The 21,136-nt window shown below is 46.3% G+C and overlaps 2 protein-coding genes and 1 long non-coding RNA gene across 6 annotated transcripts in view; 1 reads left to right on the forward strand and 2 right to left on the reverse strand.

Moving 5' to 3' along the window:
* LOC108930160 (uncharacterized) overlaps positions 1–5,852 on the reverse strand; it is a 58,112-nt gene extending 52,260 nt beyond the window's left edge. The window contains exon 1 of the long non-coding RNA XR_001965814.2: positions 5,149–5,852. This is a non-coding gene — a long non-coding RNA (uncharacterized LOC108930160). The remainder of the gene's footprint in view (positions 1–5,148) is intronic.
* Positions 1–21,136, forward strand: part of LOC108930258 (zinc finger protein 420-like) — a 1,123,701-nt gene that overhangs the window by 627,812 nt on the left and 474,753 nt on the right. The window lies entirely within an intron of this gene.
* Positions 16,187–21,136, reverse strand: part of slc39a11 (solute carrier family 39, member 11) — a 96,563-nt gene continuing 91,613 nt past the window's right edge. For 3 of the 4 annotated variants that reach the window (XM_018745272.2, XM_018745271.2, XM_018745270.2), the window contains 3 exons: positions 18,654–18,752; positions 17,089–17,247; positions 16,189–16,403 (listed from right to left, as the gene is read on the reverse strand). In XM_018745272.2, coding sequence (XP_018600788.1) covers positions 16,325–16,403; positions 17,089–17,247; positions 18,654–18,752 — 337 coding nt within the window. In that variant the 3' untranslated portion in view covers positions 16,189–16,324. Of the gene's footprint in view, positions 16,404–17,088; positions 17,248–18,653; positions 18,753–21,136 lie in introns of all 4 variants that reach the window. The other variant, XM_029252587.1, reaches the window with a different exon arrangement.

The following is a 21,136-nucleotide window of genomic DNA, read 5'->3' on the forward strand; positions in this document are numbered from 1 at the left end:
GTTTCCACACTAATTATAACAGGGTATTTTCATTTCTATTTGTACTGTTCTCCATAAGGTGAAAATTTTGCTGTCTACACACACACCTGGGAAAAAAGATGATGCTATTTTGCCCCATAGGTTGCACAGTTCATCTCATCAGATGATGATGAGAATGCAGAAGATGGTGCAGGAGAAAAGCTCCACTGTTACGGAGCACTTGTCCCCCTCCCGGGGTGGCTGCAAAGCAATCTGGACTGAGGGAGTGGAACCAAAGGAGATGCTAACCAAGTTATCTGACACAGCGGCTCCTTCTGTACAGCAAGCGTCCGAGCTTCTGCAGCCCCCCGTAGAGCGAGTCGGGGCTGGAGTCTTCCAGGCCTGTTCTCCAGTGTGTGTGTGTGTGTGTGCTGGGGGAGAAGCAAATTGTACCACATATAGTGACGCAGAGGAGGCTCAGTGCCTGGAAGGAACAACAGGTGGAGACAGACTGAGTGGGAACAGCAGCACTGAGACCCTTTATGTCCTGAGAAAGTGTTGGAAAGCACTGCCAAGGTCTTCGAAAACATCTCCTCAAGGAAGGATTGACCACACCCGTTTCTTGCCAGCGTCCATGAGACGACAACGTGATGCAAGCAAGCACCTGCAGGGGGCAGTAAGTTGCATCATAATGGAGGACATAGAAAGCACAAAAACACTACATTGTAGCTCTCAGGAGGGGCCCTGCCGAAGGACCCTTAAACCGGCATGAAAGCAGTTTTAAACGGGCGAACTGGACAGATGGACGCTATTAGCATTAATATTTGCCCAGGATGTGTGGCATCATGGGAAACACCAGAGCACGACGGTGCTCCTGACTCACAGCTGGCCCCTGGAGCTGCTCCTCTCCCTACGAGTCACCAGCTGGCTCACCTCCCAGTGGCCTAGCAGTGCCGGCTTTGCGCCAGAGAGCGCGGGCACATTTGGCGTATAACGAAGGCTTTACAAGAATGGGCCAACATACAAGAGAATGTCACCTGCACCCGAAAATTCACATAACTGTCAGTTTTCACAAGAACACACCTGGATCACGTTACACTGGACATGGCAAGAAGCCCCCTACACCCACCCTCACCGCGGGATGCGTCTCCTTCAGGACGTCAGCCGTTGTGCCAGAACAGAAGCTTCTCTTAAAATCTGTGACTCTTCATTTGCCATAATGATGAGCCCTAAAGAGGGGGTGGTGGTGGTGGTGGTGGTGGTGGCGGCGGCGCAGTGGGTTTGGCCAGTTCCTGCTCTCTGGTGGGTCTGGGGTTCGAGTCCTGGTTGGGGTGCCTTGCGACGGACTGGAGTCCCATCCTGGGTGCGTCCCCTCCCCTTCCAGCCTTATGCCCTGTGTTGCGGGGTTAGGCTCCGGCTCGCCGTGACCCTGCTTGGGATAAGCGGTTTCAGACAATTTGTGTGTGCGTGTGCGTATATGAGCCCTAAAGAAGAAATGTTTCAAAGAATGTCCTAAAAATGGTGAAGGTGAATACAAGGCTGAAATTCTCTTCAAAGGCAAAATCATTAGAAATGAGTGATTTTACTTACTATTGTTTTATTGAAAAGTGAACTTTACCATTAGCTCAGAGACCGGTATTGAGTGACCACAGTACTTACATTTATTTATTTAGCAGATGCTTTTCTCCAGAGCAAACGTCCAATGAACTCTATGTAGTGTTATCAGCTAACACATCACGGGGACTTACGCTGCTGGATACACTACTCACCTAAGTAGCAATCACCATTTAAACACAATCACTGTTTTACAAGTACTGCCTTAAGTTTTCTGATGATGATATTTTGTATATTGCATTTAAAAGCAATCCCAAAGCACTACACAATGAAGATCTATGTAATCTATAAAAACTGCTTGTCCATTGCAGTGTCACGATGCCTATCCCCAAAGCAGAAGGGACGGTAAGCACACACACGTCCACGTACACACAGATTAACACCCTAAGGAAAGTTTGGAGTCACCGGAAACTGTGAGGCACCAGCATTACCTGCCACACAACAACAACAGAACTGAACAGCAAAAAAATTAAACAACCGTTAAGATCATTGGTATAAAGGGGAAAACTAAGTCTAAAAAAGAAGCACACAAATGTGTTATAAGCGATTTAAACATGTGGGTCTTAAGGCCGGATTTAAAGGTTTCCAGAGCAGTTCTGATATTCCAGACTAAGACTTCAATTAGATTTTCTCTGTGTTTAAAAGCAGGAATTTTACATTTTTGGTGAGAGGGAGGAAGAAAAAAGGTGAACCTTTGATGGCTTCAGAACACATTATTTTTCATCATTTAAATGAATTGCAATGAAGGGTTCATTTTAGACTTCTCTTTAGCCATTATGTGATGAGCCTCCATTCCTCTACGCTTCCCTCTTACTTGTCTTATTTGTACACACAATATGCCCTTACCAGTTTCTATAGTTGCCAGCATGGTCTTACTCTGGTCACATTGTAGTATTACCTCTCTTTAACAGCCATGTCAGGCCTTGCTGACCCTCTGCAACCCAGGTTTAGTGTTACTTCTACAAACTCAAGGATATTACCTGTGCATGACATCACTACTCAACTGTCCTGCTTAAATGCGAGCCCCTCCCCGCCGCAAAGGTGAACAGGCGGCTGTCTCCATCGCTGCCGCGGCTGGTTGACAGCTCTGTACCCTCGCACCTCAGACCCTCTTGCCATCAGCCCTGAGAAGCACGTCACCGGCAGGGCCACCACTGGGTTTTTGCATGCCTTAGGCTTCTATCTCAAAATTAATACATGTAAACATACATATTTAAGAATTATTTTTGTTTAAAATATAGGTACATACACACTATGAAAAAGGGAAGTTGTAATATTTCAAATATATTGGGCAGAAATGTATCAAATATGACAGATACCTCATATATACAATATACATAGGGGCGATTTCCTCACGAAACTTTATTATTAAGCAAGGTTTTAATTAATTTTCCAAGTTTACAATTTATTTTTCAATTTAGCAGCAAATGTTGGTGTCCATCAGCAATTTAGAAGATGGATACCCTATATATTAGAAATAAATCAAGTAAATGATCACCCCACCCCTCACAATATTGTGCTGTGATAGAGGGTATTACTCTGCACACACAACACTATATTTACACTCAAAATCAGATGTGTGCAAGACTACATTTGTGCTTATTTATACATACATGTTTATTAACCACTATATCTGTGTCTGATCCTAAGGAGCAGGCTGATTTATGACACCTGAGCCTGGCAGACCATATGTCATGTGTGCTGTCCAAATCGGGGGGGGGGGGGGGGGGCGACTTGAAACTACAGACACGTATATAAACACCAGCAGAATGCCAGGAAAAGCATAGAAACACTTTTATAATTTCACAAGAATTTATGACATTCAAACCAAAGTGGAAGGGAAATGTGCGTGTGTATACACACAAATATACAGTATACCTGTATACACACACTTTTTTAAAAAAAATTTAAAAAAAACACCAGAAGTGCCCCCCAAAAATGTGCAGTTGGTTTAAGTCTCTAAATTGCTTCTGTTAAACATATTTGATCAGCACCATACCTTTAGTGAAATTTGACAGATTTGGTCACCTGTTGGCAACTGCTTAGCTCTGCTAAATATAATTACAGGTGGTTCCCGACTCACGATGGGGTCACGTTCCGCTAAACCCATCGTAAGTCGAAAATACCCTAAGTCCAAAATGCACTTAATACACACCTTGTCATCACGAACGAGGCAAAGGCGACGCGTTGTTGTTGAACCCAAACGCGGGTGCGTTTTATTGAAGACGCAACAAAAGGGGCTGGCAAACACTTGTCCGGGACGGGCGTGGGTCGGGTGAGTCGCGGACGGGATCGCGTGGGACGGGACGACAGGCGTGGTCAAGAAGCAAGCGAAGGTCCGTGGCAAGAAGGCAGGATCGGGGAAGAGGGACGAAGGAAAACGCTGGTCACGGAGCCACACCGGACATGCGGATGCTCGAGACGAGGTACCGCGAGCAGGTGTGTCGGCGCGGTTCCTTTATCCCAGTCCTCTCTGATCGGTGGCAAGTGCAGGCATCACGCACGTGGTCGTGAGACGGGGAGATGCGGATTGCTGTCGCTGCCCAGCGCTGCAAGAGAGTATCGCTCCGCATATCGCTTGCCCAGGAAAAAAATCATCTAAATTCAATATACAGTTTCTACTGAATGCCCATCACCAGCTACCCATCGTAAAGTTGAACAATCGTAAGTCGGGGACCACCTGTACTTAATTCTATCTGTACGCATTTGCATTTTCTTAGTGTACCTTTCCTCATTGCTGCTGTCACCTGGCGCTGTTGTCAATTAAGAGAAAAGTAAAGAAAAGCCACAGTAAACAATCTTAAAACTTCACTGTGGTTAATGGTGTCCTGACAAGAAACACGATTATCTTAAAATACGTACGTGTAATGACAGCGTGCACAATCCTTGCTAAATAATGGGGCTGAAACCCAGGAGCTCGTGCCAGGTGCCTCCCCCCCTCCGACCCCCACCATCAAAATTTAAAAACGCATTCAAGTTTCACCCCTATTCAAAACATTCGCTGTGCTTTAGAAACGAGCCCTCGCACATACAATGTCCTGCATTCCTCATGGCACCATGGCAACGGACCCTGGAGGTCGTTTAGTCACACCTGAGTGGACCCATTATGGGAGGTCACAAGCCACACCCCATCAGACTGGCTCGCAGCTGCCATGGAGGCAGAACCAGGGAAGGCAGATTGACGAAGCTGTCTAAGACGAGCGCAAGACCATCAGCTTCAGGGTTCCGACAGGTAGGACACGTGTAAGGTAAGCAGAAGCCCATGAGCTTCAGGGTTGACAGGTAGGACATGCCTCAGGTGAGCGCAAGACCATCAGCTTCAGGGTTTTGACAGGTAAGACATGCCTAAGGTGAGCACAACCCGTGTAGGTAACATTTTATGTAGCATCATGGTCCTGGAGGAACGTTGTTTCGTTTCACTGCACTTTTGGAGCTGTATGTGGTTGAAATGACAATAAAGCCCTTGACCGCAACAGCTTCAGGGTTTAACTAACTCTTCACCTGTCATCTAAAGGTTATTAATTAGAACAAAAATGTTATTAATATCCCACATATTAACCCGATGAGGAGGGTTACCTGATGGGCTGGAGGTGCCATTCATTCATAAGAGAAGCTAAGATTATATTCCACACAGGTCTCGGGATGTTACCGAACATCATTTAATCCACAGCGATTCGTTTTTATAATCCGCAAATGATGAAAAACTGCCAGGTTTATATTCCAAGGAAACGACGACGCGCACATCCGACTTCGGAAAAATCAGAGCTGCTGAAGGAAACACGACCAGTCTAAAAAGACAAGTTGTGGTTTTCACTCTACTTTTACTTTACCATGCCGGTGGGACAGTTTTACCCCCCGGGTGGGGGGGTCCGTACAAACGAGCCATGAAGGCGGACAGTGTCACGGGTGAACAGCTGCTTAATTTTTCAAAAGACGCACGATCTTGGTGTGTAAATCGGGGTCAAAGACGAAGGTACATCGTCATCGATCGTCCAGTTTCCGTCACAAACTAGCGTGAGTTTTATCCGGCGGCTCCGCGGTAACTTAGTAAATCCACCAGCACAGCAGAACCGGGTCGAGAAACGGCTCTTACAGGTTACTAGTTCTTCAGGTAAAATCCTGGCAGGAAAGGCAAAAACGGAACTGAAAGGGCGACCTCTTCTACACGAACTGTCTCCGCTGATGTGCGTGTCGTCAAACGAGAGCCTCCTGCAGCAGCGGATGGCTTCTCGCCGATGTCCTCCAGCGGTTTGAAGCGAGCCGAGCCCCTCAGCGGCTCCTTACCGCCTCCTCCGCCCGGACTACAGCACGCGGGGATCACCTGACGCGTCGGCGCGAGGCACCACGGGATATCGAGTTCGTCACAACTCCACGGCTGCACACCGAGCCAAAGAGGGACTACGCAGCGCGAGGGTCACGTGACTGCGCAGAGCAAAGACGCCTGGGACATTGAGTTTTCACCACAGTAACGCTCTCAAAGCAGCACAGCGACTATCCGCACTATTTAGCTGTGTCATCACTTGAAGTTTACCTTTTATTCTTTTATCTTTATTATATTTTATTCCAACAATATTTTACACATGTATGCAGCAGCGGTGGGACCTGAACTAACAACCTGTCTTTAGAACGGCACATAACGCAGTACTTCACTGACCGGCTTCGCGGAGCTGCGAGTTGTACAGGTTGTGTTATCGCAGCCGCTACTAAACACAACTCTGACACGTAACTTCAACGAGTCACTGTTACGCTGGACACACACAGTGCAGCGCCACGCGCCACTGCAGCCGCAGTCCTTTCATGTTGCAGGTGCGAATTCACCGCGCATCCAGCAGCAGCCCCGTTGCTCCGGTTGCTCTCCCCCTCGGCCACCCCGCGGGTACCTGCGCTGCACCTGAGCGCGTTCCCGTGCGCCGAGCTCAGAGAAGTAGTGAAGATGGTGGTGGTGGGGGGGGGTGTGCGCGTGCACGCGACGTTGCGTGACTCGAGCTCGAGGGAGAACACGCGGACATTGTTCTCACACATTCTTGCCTCGCGCTCTTCGGCAGCTGTTGCTGCCGCGCCAAATTTTTCTAGATAGAAAAAGTAGAGGAATCATGAGAAAAAGAAGGGGAAAAAAAAAAAACACATACAGAGAAAACTTTATCGTTTAAGAAGGGTCACATTTAAAATATGCGCATGCCATGTGCCATTGGGAAAAATTCAGTCGGCACCCCTTCTAGCAGCGCTAATAATTGATATTTGTTCTAGGAGCTGCATTTAGTACATACAGTACTGGGATTATAATACAGGGGGTTGTAAGAGTCATTTTATTGTAGAGCTTCTGTTATGTTTGCGTGTTATGTGTGTATTTTTATTCTGAACTGTAGGAGACACAGCTGTGTAAACCCACGACCTCCTGCGGAGTTGGTGAAAGGCTCCCTTGGGGGGGGGGGTGCAGCCGCAGACGGTGCGAACCCGCGGCACCGCGCGCCCCTCATGATGCGCGCTCCTGTGCCCGTGGTTAAGGATACCCGGCGAGGAGGAAGTGTGACTAAAACCGCTTCAAGTTCCTTGGGAAATATTACCCCAGAAAACACTCCAGTGTTGGTATTTTTTTTTTTTTATTAAAACATGGCATGGGGAGGGTTAGAAAAAAATTAAAAAATTGGAAATAATTTGGAAAAAGTGTCTAAAACACAGTACTGCGAAAGGGGACATGGAACCGCTGAAGGCGGTGTGGAGTTTACCATGAATAAGACAGCAGGTCGCATCCTGCTTGGAGTCGTCGCCTTGTGACTGGAAGGTTGCTGGTTCAGAGCCCTTGAATCGAGGTACTCACCCTCAAGTGAAAAACTGTAGGTCACCCAGCTGTATAAAAGTGTAAATCGTGGTGAAGTTTTCTAAGCCCGCAGGTGTCTTGGACAAAAGTCATATAAATACAGAGTAATGAATAATAACTGAAGCCTTTGAGTGAGGACGGAGAGGGGGATTGTGGGAGAGCAGACCTCCGATGGTCATTAACACTATGGCCCCCTGGTGCCTAGAGACAGCGGCAGGCAAGCCGCAGGGCCCTCAGCTGCTCCTTGGCTACTCGGCATGCCCCTTCGTCTCTCCTCCGCCTCCTCACACACACACACACACACACACACAAGGCCCCATTGAGCAGCGTGAGAACAAACGTTTCCTTATGCGGCAGCAGCGGTGAACCGCGGGGCCTGCGGGGCTGAGCGAGACAGCCCGCTTGTGGCACGCTATAGTTATTCATCAACCCGGTCGCAGGGGGCGGGCGGCTCTGAGGGCATGGAAACCAACACGAGGAATAACTATCCACCGCAGCTGGCACTCAATGCCCTGGAAAAACGACACGCCAGCTGCTCCGCAGCCCGACGCTTCCCTCTGCGTGCCCTCCGTCCCTGCCCGACTGTCAAATTTTACCGTGTTTTACATTCTTGTGGGGAGTGATGTGGCGGTGAAGCCCAAAGCATTCCTCGTGTTATGAACAGGCGTTCGCTGCCCTTGCTGAGGGTTTATGAGCCAAACATACATATGCGCTCTCTCTCCCAGGGAATAATTGTCAATTTCTCACTTTTTTTGGTCCCAGTCCCACCTTCTGTGGGTGACACACATGGCTTCCCGTTCAAGATGGAGACAAGCTGGGGGGGCCTTCACACCCCTAGGTGGTCCACTATATCTCCCCTATCTAGCACCCCCCCCCTCCGGGGTCCAGGCCCCACTGTCTTCATAGCCCCTTGTTTTTTTTGTGATGGACTCACTGTCAGTCTTTAATGAATCTCTCCAGAGGAACATCTGTGGAGAATGAGTAAAAGTTTAAATAAATCCATGGCAACAAGCTGTGGGTGGGGAGGGGAGGGCCTGTCTTGACACCCCTGTGTTTCCCCAGGTCCAGAGATTGTGGATGGATTAAATGTAACCGGCGTGTGTTTTTGTGGTCAAAGTGGTAAAAGGTCCCATGGGTACAGAAGCCACTTAGGGAGGAAACCACATAATCAATTACACCCCCCCCCCCCCCCAAGAGCCTTGTTATTTTTAACGTTCCTCTCATGACTAGTGCCACATTAAAGCTAAATCACTTCCTCCACATTCGGACAGCCCCAACGCCCCCCGCCCACACACACACACCTCTTGGTGACATGTGAATTTGTCATGTTCATAAACAGCTTTGCACGCTGGTCCCAGACCAGCAGCACCAACTTGGGATGCAACATCAGATACCCCCCCACCCTCAGCACAGCCTAATCTTTGTGCATCTCTTGCACCCGTAGCCTTTAAAGTACAGTATCATCCTCATCTTAGAAACAGCCTTTAATAGATGTGTAAAAAATAAACTTGGGCTTCAGTGTTTTACACTGTGAGGCTAGAACACTAAGCTACTCACACTGATTTACTCTTATGCAGCATGGTAATTTCTACTGTATCAGTACAGCACAAGTACCTCAATCCAGGGTATTTCAACAGCAGGTGGGTTTTGAACCAGGTCCTTAGACAGCAGCTCTAACCACTTCTATGTGTTGCCCTTCATTGTAATCAAAACATAGAAATTGTATCTATAAAAGACACTTTGACAGTACAATTTCACACCTGAAACCGCTTGTCCTGAGTGGGGTCACGGCATAGCAGAGCCTAACCCGGCAACACAGAGTGTAAGGCTAGAGGGGGAGGGGACACACCCAGGATGGGATGCCAGTCCATTGCAAGGCACCCCAGAGAGCAGGACCCAACCAAACCCACTGTGCCCCCAGTGATTTGGTGCGTAGATAAAAAATTGAATTTTTTTTTTTTTTTTTAATGTTTTATCCAAACCTGCAATTTATACAGAAGTTGTGAGCTGTGGAACTTGAGCCAGCAGCCTTCTGGTAAGTAGTACCAGTCCTCAGAGCAAATAAATTTGATCACATAATTTCTTAGAAGCATTTATGTGGGTTTGTTTTGAGTTCTTCACTACAGTTAAGGACGCATCCCCTGCGGCTCAGTTGACCCTTTCAGGTCTATTAGGAAGGAACTCAGTGAATTTCTATAGACGATTTTTGCAGTGCACTTTTTGTTGTGAGCATCAGGGAGTTTAACACTCAGCTTTACCACAGACCGAAACTCAAGAGCTCAGCAAACTGTCTTTATTACTCATTAATACTCAGAGGTTGTCAGGTCAAGTCCCAAGACTAAACTCCCGTTAAACCCTTGCGGGGGGCAGAGCCACTTGGGGTCACAGGGTCATTACACGTCTCTGTGTGAAGGGACAAGCCCTACATGTTGCTCAGGAGAGAAATAACTGCTGAGATTCCACAGCCCTCCTGAACCTTCTAGAATAGCAACATAAAAGGGTAAATTAGGGTAATTAAGTAATTTGGTGCACAGACCTCTCATAGTAAAGTGACTTTGAGAAGCATCGGATAAATTAATAACCTGTTCTTTGGTCATTTCTGTGACCTGCTTTCCATTTAAACAGGAACTGGAATCTGACCTATTCCTACTGGGTCCAGGACCGCAGTGACCCCAGTGACCCCAGAGGGACCGCAGCCCAGCCGCGGTCGGACATACAGAGCTCTCAAGGTGAGGTAGCAGGGTAGGGAGGCTGGGGAGACACTAACCGTGCCCCGTTCCCGCAGGCTGCCTCTGAGCGCTCGCCAGCCTCCCCGATAAAGCTCGTATTGTTGGGTTGCGTGCGAAGCCGTCTCTGGGTTCGCGTCCCCGCCCATCCTTGTTAACCACAGACAAGTTTCTTCACCCCCCTCCTCTCCCTCCTGCACCTTCCCCTTTCTTTGTGTTACAGGTAAACATTTGATGTCTGCACGCGATCCCCGGAGAGTCTCCACCCCTTTTACTTCCACACACACACACACACACACACACACACACACACACACACACACATTCCTGCACCCTGACTCAGCACCTGCACTGCAGTGTGCCCAGCTTGCCGACTCCGCAGGCTCGCCTGTCCACAGCCGCCACCCTCTGCATCCCAGGAGGCACAGTCCCCATACACCACCCTCCTGTGCTATGGTACTTCCCCCTCTGGGTCCCTATACTACCATCCACCACCCAGCTTGTCTGTGCCTGACCGCTGCACTGTTTGTTGCCAAATTTGAGGAGAGGAACCAAGACCGCAGTGTAACTTAGATGTTATTGTGTAGTTCATGCAAATAATCTTATTTATTCAGTGATGACACTTTTTGACTAGAGTGACTCTGGGGGGAAATTGATAGCAAACAAAAATCCATCAATGGCAGAGGAAGAGCTTTAGACACAGGATTATCAAAGCACAGCTAGTCTGTCTGACACCAACAAGTTGCTGGTTCACATCCCTGAAGTAGCTCCTCTAGAAGAGGTTCACATAAATGCATAGATAAATCATAGCAGATGGTGTTATTGGGAGGGATTCAGTAGCTCTGAAGGACAGAGGGTGTTTGTTCCTATCAATTAGGGCCAAAAGAAAGGGGGCAGAGACAAACCAGAGAAACTCTTCCTACATGACAGCAGAAGATTTAAAAATCATGGTGAAGAGTCCCGAACCAAGAGAGGGAAGGCTGGGCTACACGGGGCACAGCGGGACATTTCTAGAAGTTTATCGTTACCCAGAATTCCCTTTACCTCAGTGACAGAAACAAGGCCACTGCAGACATGTATTTGTTTGGTCTTTGAATCTCTATTTTTCAGTTTTATGCTGGAGATGAGCCAAGCACCCCAGTCTGTATTATTCATAACAGTAAGTCGATGTAGAAATTAGGACAGAGGAACAATTAAGGGAGAGACTACATTTAGAGTTTATAAGTCATGAGTAAAAGTACTCATATGTATTCACTCAGCACATACTTTTCTCCAAAAAGAAATGAGAACTTGACAGTACAACACACTGGATGGATGTCTGGTGGTGTGGAAACTCAGGGGAACATAAGGCTCAGATTGAGTAAAAACAATTATGGCACAAAGTGCCTATTTTTTTTTTTTTTAAACCAGTTGTGCCTTTTTCACAATATTTCAGTGAAGCAAGAGGTTCATTTAAGGTTCCAGCTATAATACCTTTCGAAGGGCCCCTCTCCAGGGTTGAACTTGCAACCTTTTGGCCACATGTAGCGTTTCAGATTTTCCTGTAATTTTGCAAATTTTCATTACCATGAAATATACCGCAATCCCAGAAAGAAAAAGCATGAAGCAGTACCGTGTTTGGAAAGCCTGTTTTATTCATTAAATCTGTGGAGAAATAAAATCCACTTCTCTGTGTACGAGTGGAGAGCCCAAACCCCAGAGCCCCGGTCTGGTATGGCTCGAACGGTCCTGAACTCGCCCATTTTCACAAATAACACGACTAATGCCTGTTATAATAAAACCCGTTTCCTCGGGATCATCATTGCTCTCATTTTTGTCCAGTTTCTTCACGGTTCAAGAGTTGCTCATCTCATCCTGTTGCCATGATGAGGAAACTGCTCACCAAGTTTGTATTTGGTTAGAACAACTCGCCCACACCTCATACACAGAAACACAGTAATAGTGTTATTGTAGCACAACGAAATAGTAAATCCTGGTATTTTCCTGACCGTTTAGCCCTTTGCTTCACAATGGATCACCTATCAACAGTGAGCATACAACATTTTTTTGGAGTTCACCCCCCCTTTTAGGGTCAGTACCTTGACTGAAGGTACTACAGCAGTAGGTGGGATTCAAGCCAGAGTCCTTCAGATCTGAAAGCAGCAGCTCCAACCGCTACATTACCAGCAAGTCATCAAAATAAAGGAACTAACTCTCATTTGCTACTTCCAACCACATACACGTGGGCACATAAGACATGTCCATTTTATGACAAGTGTACCAAGTTCTGTGTTTTGCATGTTGCATTGCTAGGGCACCACCCTCAGTTGTACAAACAAAATGACTGAAATGATTGTTCATCACCTGTTATTGCCCATGACTGCTGTGTAAACCAGGAATTATTACACTATAATGAGAATCAGATCATCAAGATATACTATTATAATAATATTTTGCATGTCTCCTCACCATCTAAGCAAGACATCTCAAACCTCTAAAAGGAATCACTTCTCGGTCTATATAAATGGTGTGATTCATTGATTGATTGCGTAACTGTCTTCAGCAGCCATACAAAAAAAAAAATCATCATTCTATTGCAAATGCCAGAAAAGGAGGGAACCTCCTCTGTCTATTTCTTTCCTTTACATAATTTAATATGACAAGATCACATGTACCATGTAGTGTTTGATTTGCGTGTGAACTGACAGTACAGATAGGCTTACGGAAAGAGCGACACGTGGCGTAAACATAATCAAATGTGTGAAATGCTGTGTTTTGTTACACTTTACATGTCACCCTTTATCGCTGCAGTTTGTTTAACTGGTCTGGAGAGCCTTTAAGACGAGATTAGCTGTTGGTGCACGGCGTTCGCTGCGGGGGAACGCGGGGCAGCCAAGACAAAGGCCTTGTTTGACGGGAAACACGAAGTGATCACTGAACGGGAAGAAAGGGGCACTTCTTTCAGACATGCTCTCTTTCTTCCTGCTATGGGGCAAGTGGAGCTGCTCTTACAGGGTGAGGTCACCGCTCTCTCCTCTCTCTCCACATCTCCCTGCATGCGGCGGCCACAAAACCCCAAGAACAATGGCCATTGTCCTTCCAGCCATCCCCTGCCTGCAGATAGGTTAATGACCATGGCTACAGGAGCTCTGAAAGGAGCCTTTGTCCTGCATCTCCTCAGGAACGGCTAAGGTGTGTTTCATCTCCTGGTTACAAATCTGCATGCAGAGCTGCTTTTTTGTAGGAAGGCAACACAAAGAATGAAAAGAGAGTAGAAAGTTTTATTACATGCATTTGTTCCTTTGCCAGAACTCCTGTGGTTGGCACCATAGTACTACTATAGCTTTTCATTTGTTTCATTGTTTAGAATTTTTATCCAAAGTAACTTACAAGTTCAGCTACTCAGGCTAGATATTTTATTGGAGAAATAGTATAAATTTCTCATGACAGATATAATAGGAGGTTACGATCGGTGTCATTAACCTTCGTGCTGCACAGTCCAAGTACCTGCTTTTGGCGATGAGCTCGATGACCGACCACAGCCCCACACCCAACAACGGATACTCACATGTCAATGACGACACCGAACAACAAAAGTCAAGAATACACACACACACACACATTTTCAGAACCGCTTGTCCCATACGGGGTCACGGGGAACCAGAGCCAACCCGGTAACACAGGGCGTAAGGCCGGAGGGGGAGGGGACACACCCAGGACGGGACGCCAGTCCGTCGCAAGGCACCCCAAGCGGGACTCGAACCCCAGACCCACTGGAGAGCAGGACCGTGGTTCAACCCACTGCGCCACCGCACCCCCTAAGTCAAGAATATTAAGCCTTAAATTTGAGACAAGGTTACAAGGGTTAAGTCTCACAAAGGAAACCTCAAGACCAACATCTCAGCTCCTTAAAAGGATGTGATATATTATCACTGAACAATTCTGTGATTGTTCTTCTTGCTGTCCGAAAAGCAAACATTTTTGAGTTTCTTGTCCTCTTTAACAAATCCCTCATTGTCAAGAGCCCTTGTTGGCAGACGGGAGCTGCAGAGCAGCGAGAAGGACCTCCCAGCTGCCGGCCGCAGTTACAGGGCAGTACTCAGGAATTCAGGTTTGGATCTCGCAATCGCATGAGTCACCGGTGAGCTACGGACAGCTTGGGTGGTGGTGGTTCTGGAACAACTTTGTGATGTGGCATTTATTCCTTTGTGAATAGGGTTAACGACTGCTACGAATATATAGAAGTGTATAGCACAGGTATGGAGGCACAGTGCCAGATATTTCAGGCAATGTGTGCATGTGTGTGTTTGAGAGAGAGAGATACGTCACATTAAAGGGCGAAACAAGATGCTGGTAGGTGGAATTCCAGGCAGAACCGCTTCCATGCACAGTCAGTGTGGGAAAGGTTAACATATACATCATTTCGCATCCTGGCAGGCACTTTCTTTCCATGTGACTTACAAAACTTACAATTTTATCACCTCTACCACTGGAAATTTTAGCACAGTAACTCAGAACTAGTTCACGAGTACAGAACAGATCTTTCTGTTCCTGTGTCTACTTGTTATATCTCAATCAAAATTAGGCTTCAAAAGGCAGCACACTAACAGGTATAGATTGTTTTAAGAGGCACCTGCAGGTAGGATGAAGAGAACTGTAAGGCTGCCTGAAAGGGTCCAGTCTCAGTAAGGAGGTGAAAGATTGGTTTGTTGCTGTAGCACCACAGAAGCCGAACGGAAGGTTGCAGAACTGAAAATGTTCTTTGAGCAAAGAAAGGCCACGCAATATCTTTGGCAGTAGTTTATTAAATCAAAGAGTCCCCTGCACAGTTTACATATTGGACAGAGACCTCTCCCCTGGCCCCTTTAGAACAGTACAGTTCATGGGTTAAAATAAAAAAAACTGCAAACATACAGAACCTTCAGTGTTTGTAGCTTCCAATGCCCTTCAAATCAATTATTTTGACAAGTGCTGAAACTTGAGCAAATGCAAAGTGTACTCGCCATGTTCCAATATAGCAAAGAAAAACAATTACAGAAAAAATAAATCAATTCTGTGTGCATTAGAATGAGTCACAGACTGCTTCTGTAAACTTAACTCCTCTGCTCCATCACCTTCCATAGAGCCATCCATAACAATTCTAAGGTTGGTCATTTTGAGGTGCAGATCAGAATCAATGACTGATGCCTACACAAGCATTCAGAATCTGGTAAAAGCTAAACTCAAGTACTTCTCAGAACAAAACACATTCTGACAAACACACAAAGTGTGATGAGAGTTGCATTAATGTTGTGGAAACATTTGGTCATACAGACATTCTGGGGTGCTCTTGTGTTAACGTGTACAAGATGAACTTACTACAACTGTGCCTGAGCTTTAAAAATCACCCATGCAAAACAACTTTGCCTGTGGCAGTTGTAAACGATCACAGTGACAGGTCCGTTGGCCTTGTGTTTGTCTTTTGGAGATATCCTTAGGTCAAAGGAAAGAGATTCATCTTTAATCCAACAGTAAATCCCCAATGGCGATGTGATTTGTAATACTGTAGACAGGTTCCGAGCTTAATAATTCTGCCCTCTCATTCATCTCCATGTTTGCACTTTTGGGTGGAAAAAAAATAAGACAAAGCCCCTTGAGATGGCCTGAAGCAATCGTTTTTGTGTACTTGAGGTGTTGAATAAATCAATCTCCCAATGTCTTTAGTTTATTTTTGTCGGAAGAATTTAAACGGATTTATTCTATCTTGGATTTACACCAGAGACCCCAAAGACATGCCTTGACAAGAATGACACGGCAAACCAGAGACTGACATACAGAGAGACACATGACTAACACAGACATTTGAAACAGAATTCTGGGACGAGAGGTTTTGAGCAACACTAGAAAACTGAAGAAGAGAATCACCAGCTGAAAATGGAAAAACTGAACAAATCCATACACAATACTCAATCGCATTTACACAAACCATTTTCAAAACAATAATGCAAGTTTCAAGTGTTTTCACAGTACGCCGTTTACAAGGGATTGTATGACCAAGAAAAAAAGATTTCAAAAAAGTTATTCCAAAATTGCACTTCTTTGGATGCAAAAAATACAGAAAAAAAAAAGACTACTCAAATTAATGTAAATATGAAAACTGTATAAAAAAAGGCAAAATTGGTCCCTTTATTTGTGGCTAACAGCCAGAACATTCCTAAATCCAATGAGGGCTCCTGTCTAAACACAAACGTCAGCCCAGTCCCACGTCGAGTGACATCATCACGACAAAGCCCAAAATGGATGTCCAGGAGGCCAGCTTTCCATTGCCACTGTAACACATACCCATGAGGCCAAGAGTCAGACTGACAGAGATGGTATTTCTCCTGGTCTCGATGTTTCTGGTTCTTAGAAAATCCACTTTCGAACAGAGTAACGACACTCAACAGGAATGAACAGAAAATCATGGTGAATTTAGCAGTATATGGATCCCTACAGTTTTTCAGCAGGGCTCGGCTTAGTAAGAAATCTATTGACCTGGGATGTCAACCTAATTAAAAGTAGGAGGATTTGAACATTTTTAATTATTGTTAAATGAAAAGAAAAAATTGCCTGCTTAACAGCACACTCAAACCTTAAAAGGCACAGGGTTTACATTACTTACCTTAACGTAAATATTACTATAATATTCTTCGTATTCCAAGTTTATTTATTGTAAGCACTATTATTCTTTTTTCTCGCCAAGCAACAGGTGACAAACTTGTAGTAATAATAATAATAATAATAATAATAATAATAATAATAATAATGATAATAGCTAGGACAAGGTAGCCCAGTGAGATTCCAAGGCTGGAAGAAAAATTCCGTGTTCCCTCCCTTTCCACCGCTTTGTCCCAGATGACACACACAGTACTAGAGTTCATCCTCTTATTGACAGTGTCTCAGATGAAAGCGATATTTGCGTGGGACTGAGTTCTCCCAACCCCCCGTGCCCTTCTAATGTTTCCCGCCATTCACCTGACTTGTGCCTCTGGGATGATGTCATCCATCACCACGTACACCATGGCTCCTGCTGCAAAGGCCAGTGCGTAGGGGAGCAGCGGCTCCGCCATCACCACAGCGACAGCGCCTAGCAACCCGGCAACCGGCTCCACCATCCCACTGAGCTGGCCGTACCTGTGGAGGTGTGGACACGCAAACAAACACGCAAACACACACGGAAATCAGGGGAAAACACTAACACACACTTGCACCGTGACAGCGAGCATAAAGAATATCCTGTTCAGATATAAATCCATATGACTCATAATTCTTCTAAGCTCAAACAAAACTACGAAAAGGCACCTCCTCTCAGACTGTGTGACTTATTTGGTTCACGTTCACAAAAAGCGAGTTAAATGCGAAAATTCATCACAAAACCCAAAAACACAAAGAACACACGCAGAGTCTAAACAGGGTAAATAATATGGCATAAAAGACAAATTCCTATTTAAGAAGGCGATTATTTCTCAAAATATAAAATGCCAGATAACCAGGATGGATTTTGTGTAAACTTAGTGCAGCAGAAACCTGTACGCTGTTCTCTGCCCTCGCGGCGAGGTATTCTTGGCCATCTGCGGTGTGCTGCTGGAAGGCGAACCGCACTTGAGGTTTTCATTTTCTCTCTCCTTCGCTCTCCTTCGCTCTCCTTCCCCACCTTCTCAGATGCGTCTCCATTGGACTGTGTTCCACCGGTTCCCGAGAGCCAGAGTGCGGTGAGGAAGGGTCGCGTTGAGGATGCAGGGTGGAGTAGGTTCCCCCTGCCTTCACCTTGCGGCTCAGCCAGGAGGAGCAGGATTGGGGGGCAGAGCAGCTGCCACGTGTACGACTCAGTACGGGATGGATCGTGCGGCCAATCCGTCGGCCTCACGGCGACCTGCCCTCATCCCTCCCTGCCCACCATTTTCCTACTATGTAATTCACTGAGGTCACAAGTGCTGAATGATCGATTCGTCGACCGGACGATTGATCAGACTGAGCCGGCTATCCTTCTTCTGAAAGCTAAAGGCCCTGCTCTGGTTGAATGGCTTTCGGGCTGAGAATGCGATAGTCTCACCCGTTCAAGGATGGTGTCGGTACTGCTCTGCTGCGAACAACCTTTGGATATGACCCAAGCTAGGACAGCAAGTCAATTCAGGGACGCCCACTGAAGCCACTTGGTCAAAATCCTCAGCAGAATGAAAGAGGTTCAACGTGCAGGGAAGAGAGTGACTGAGTAACACGTACAGGTAGGTCTGGCAGTACGAATCAGGAAGCGACGATATTGCCCAAGGCAAGTAAAAACCGAAAAGCTTGGGCAACACTAAAGCTATTGTTACGAAAACCTTACACAACTGTATATGGCTTCTATCATTTTCAAATGGGCGTTCGAAACCATAATCCCACTGGGAAAATAAAGCAGCAGCTGTGTATCGGAATATTGAAACAAAAGCATGTAATTTGCTGTAAAGAGTGCAGACGAAACCAGAGGACTTAGCAGGATTGGGAACGCGGTCACACATTGGCCCCCGGAGCGGGTCCCACCAGCTTGTGTTTACACTCACCAGAATGCGCGCCAGGGGGACACACCCGTGCCCCTGAGAGGTAGACTCACAGCAAGGCCTTCTGGGAAATTCTGAATCCCAATCCCAATCGCCAAATTCCTAAGGAAATGGGACGAGATTAAAACATGAGATGTCAAATTACACAAAATCCCCGTTTTATAACTGGGGGATATTTCCCTCCATTCGTGTCCTGTTAGAAATGACAATACCCTCAGAGTGACAGGGCCATGGAAAAGTGTCCTCTGTTCTTGCAGTGTTTTCACATTTAATTACATTGGACCTTTTTACTAGTAGTTTCAGTAGCCTATGAATGGTGTTGAGAGAAAAAAATGGCAACAGTATTTTTTTTATGTCATTTCCTTGGTGCAGAAGATATTTTTTTCACAGCAGGTGCTTCTCCAATGTGACACACAACACAAGAGTGATCAAAGGAGCATCATCAACAAACGAAGCGCTTCAGACACACACAGGATATTTTGTGTGTCTGATACCACCATGTTGCTGGTTCACATCCCTCCAGTAGCTCCCACAGAAGTGACAATCAAATAGAAAATACATAGATAATCATAGCAGATGGTGTTGGACTCATTTATGGAGCTGTCAGGAGAGCAGAAGAAAAGCAGATCTGGAAGAGATGGGTGTGAAACCCTTGAATGATGGGAGGGATTCAGCAGCTTTGAAGGACAGAGGGAGCTCATTTCACCACATGGGGGACATAACTGACAACCAGCAGAATTTCAGTTCTGGACCCCTTTTGAGTGGGACCACAAAGCAGCCAGAATCGACTCATTCGTCATATTTCATTTATGGTCCTGTGCAGGTTCCAACCTCCAGCTATCAGCAGCACGTGATTTTTTTCATGTGTCGAGTCTAAATGACAACTGCAGACACGGGTCTTGTACTGTTCAAATGACCGAGCCGCTTAAAAGACACTAGAGACTCACCCAGCAAATTCAGCTTGAACCCATGGTGCCCAACTCACCACACTCTCACTTGCACCAATTTGTGTTTCACGTACTCAGTCCCTTCCCCATACCGACACACAGTCCAGAGCCTGCGTGACTAAATTATGATTTTAACAGCGCTCAACATCCATATCAATTATGTACAAATTCATGGAAAGCCGTACAGGGCGATGAGTTCACCAGACTCACTGTGGTATGCAAGGGTCACATGCTGGACGTTCTTGACTTGTCAAACAAATCAAAAAAACCTCAAATTAGCATTCACTTGAGCAGCACAGTTTGCATTGCCACAGCTTTCAAATCCCAGTGCACAAGAAAAGAAAACATCCTGTGCCAATATTAGGCATCAGTTTGTTTTTTTTTTTAGCTTGTTAATTAATTACACACATTCCAGAGAAAATTACATCTTGGCCCGAAATTATGCTCCACCGCAGCCCAGCACTGAAAACCAGGCGAGTGCGACATGGACGGAAACACTAAGGAGTGTGTGTGTGAAATGTGAATGAACCGTGATGCAAGAAACGAGAAGAAATTTCAAGATTAACGCCCACGCCGCGAGATCCAACCCCTGACCACCACTGGGGGAGGAAAATCGCTCAGAAAAGAGCCGGTTGCGTAGTGAACCGCAGTACGAGCGCTCAGTGTTCAGACAAAAAGGTCCGACAGCCCGCGTGTGTCACAGCAAACAGGAGGGATGATGCATTTCAGCAACAAGTAAAGCAGCGCCGTTTTCAGAAATGGGGCTTCTAACCCGCGCCCCACCCCAGGCTCGCTCGCTTGCTGGCACGCTCTCAAGATTCTGGCCACGGAGACAGAAGATTAATGACAGAGAGTCACGAAAAGACTCATGGCAGCATCAGGCGGAGTGAGACAGACGGAGGGAAAGAGGAGATGAAGATGAAATGCGTGTTTGGCACTTGGCCACGTGCGTCTCTGTAGAGATGGACTGGATGGGCGTGTGTTTAAGGAGAAGGACGAGTCCAAGTGCTCTTTTGTACAAAAAGGCTTGAGTTGCAGAGCACCAAAATGACTATGGACCGGGTCTTCACACTGTGCTCATGCCTTTCAAAACTGCGTCTCTCCCACGGGTTTGAACAAACCCCTTAGAGGAGGTTAGGTTACAAAGGTTTCTGGTTTGGATTCCGGTGGTGACACTCCTGGATCAGAGTCCCAGTCACAAAGAGAGAGATTGGGAGACCTGGAGTACAGGATATGGGATATATCACCAGACTGCAGTCCTGATCAGGCATACACCGGTGTGAGCATGCGGGAACCCAAGGCCTGAGGTTCATATGACCGTTCTTCCTCCGTCTACAGCCGTGAAGGTTACTTGAACCCAAAATGTATTGAGTCATTTGCCCAGTACTTTACTCAACCCAAAAGGGAGTAAAATTAGCTGCTTTCACCATGAGTCTTCAGCATGCCCTCTAAGGACAGTTTCTGACTGTTCAGAAAAACAGGAGAAATACCAGTGGGAGGTTTTAACTTGTGTAACAATTAATGACATTTGCATTTACA

The sequence above is a fragment of the Scleropages formosus genome, chromosome 1 (assembly GCF_900964775.1).
Source record: "Scleropages formosus chromosome 1, fSclFor1.1, whole genome shotgun sequence".
Classification (NCBI taxonomy): domain Eukaryota; kingdom Metazoa; phylum Chordata; class Actinopteri; order Osteoglossiformes; family Osteoglossidae; genus Scleropages; species Scleropages formosus.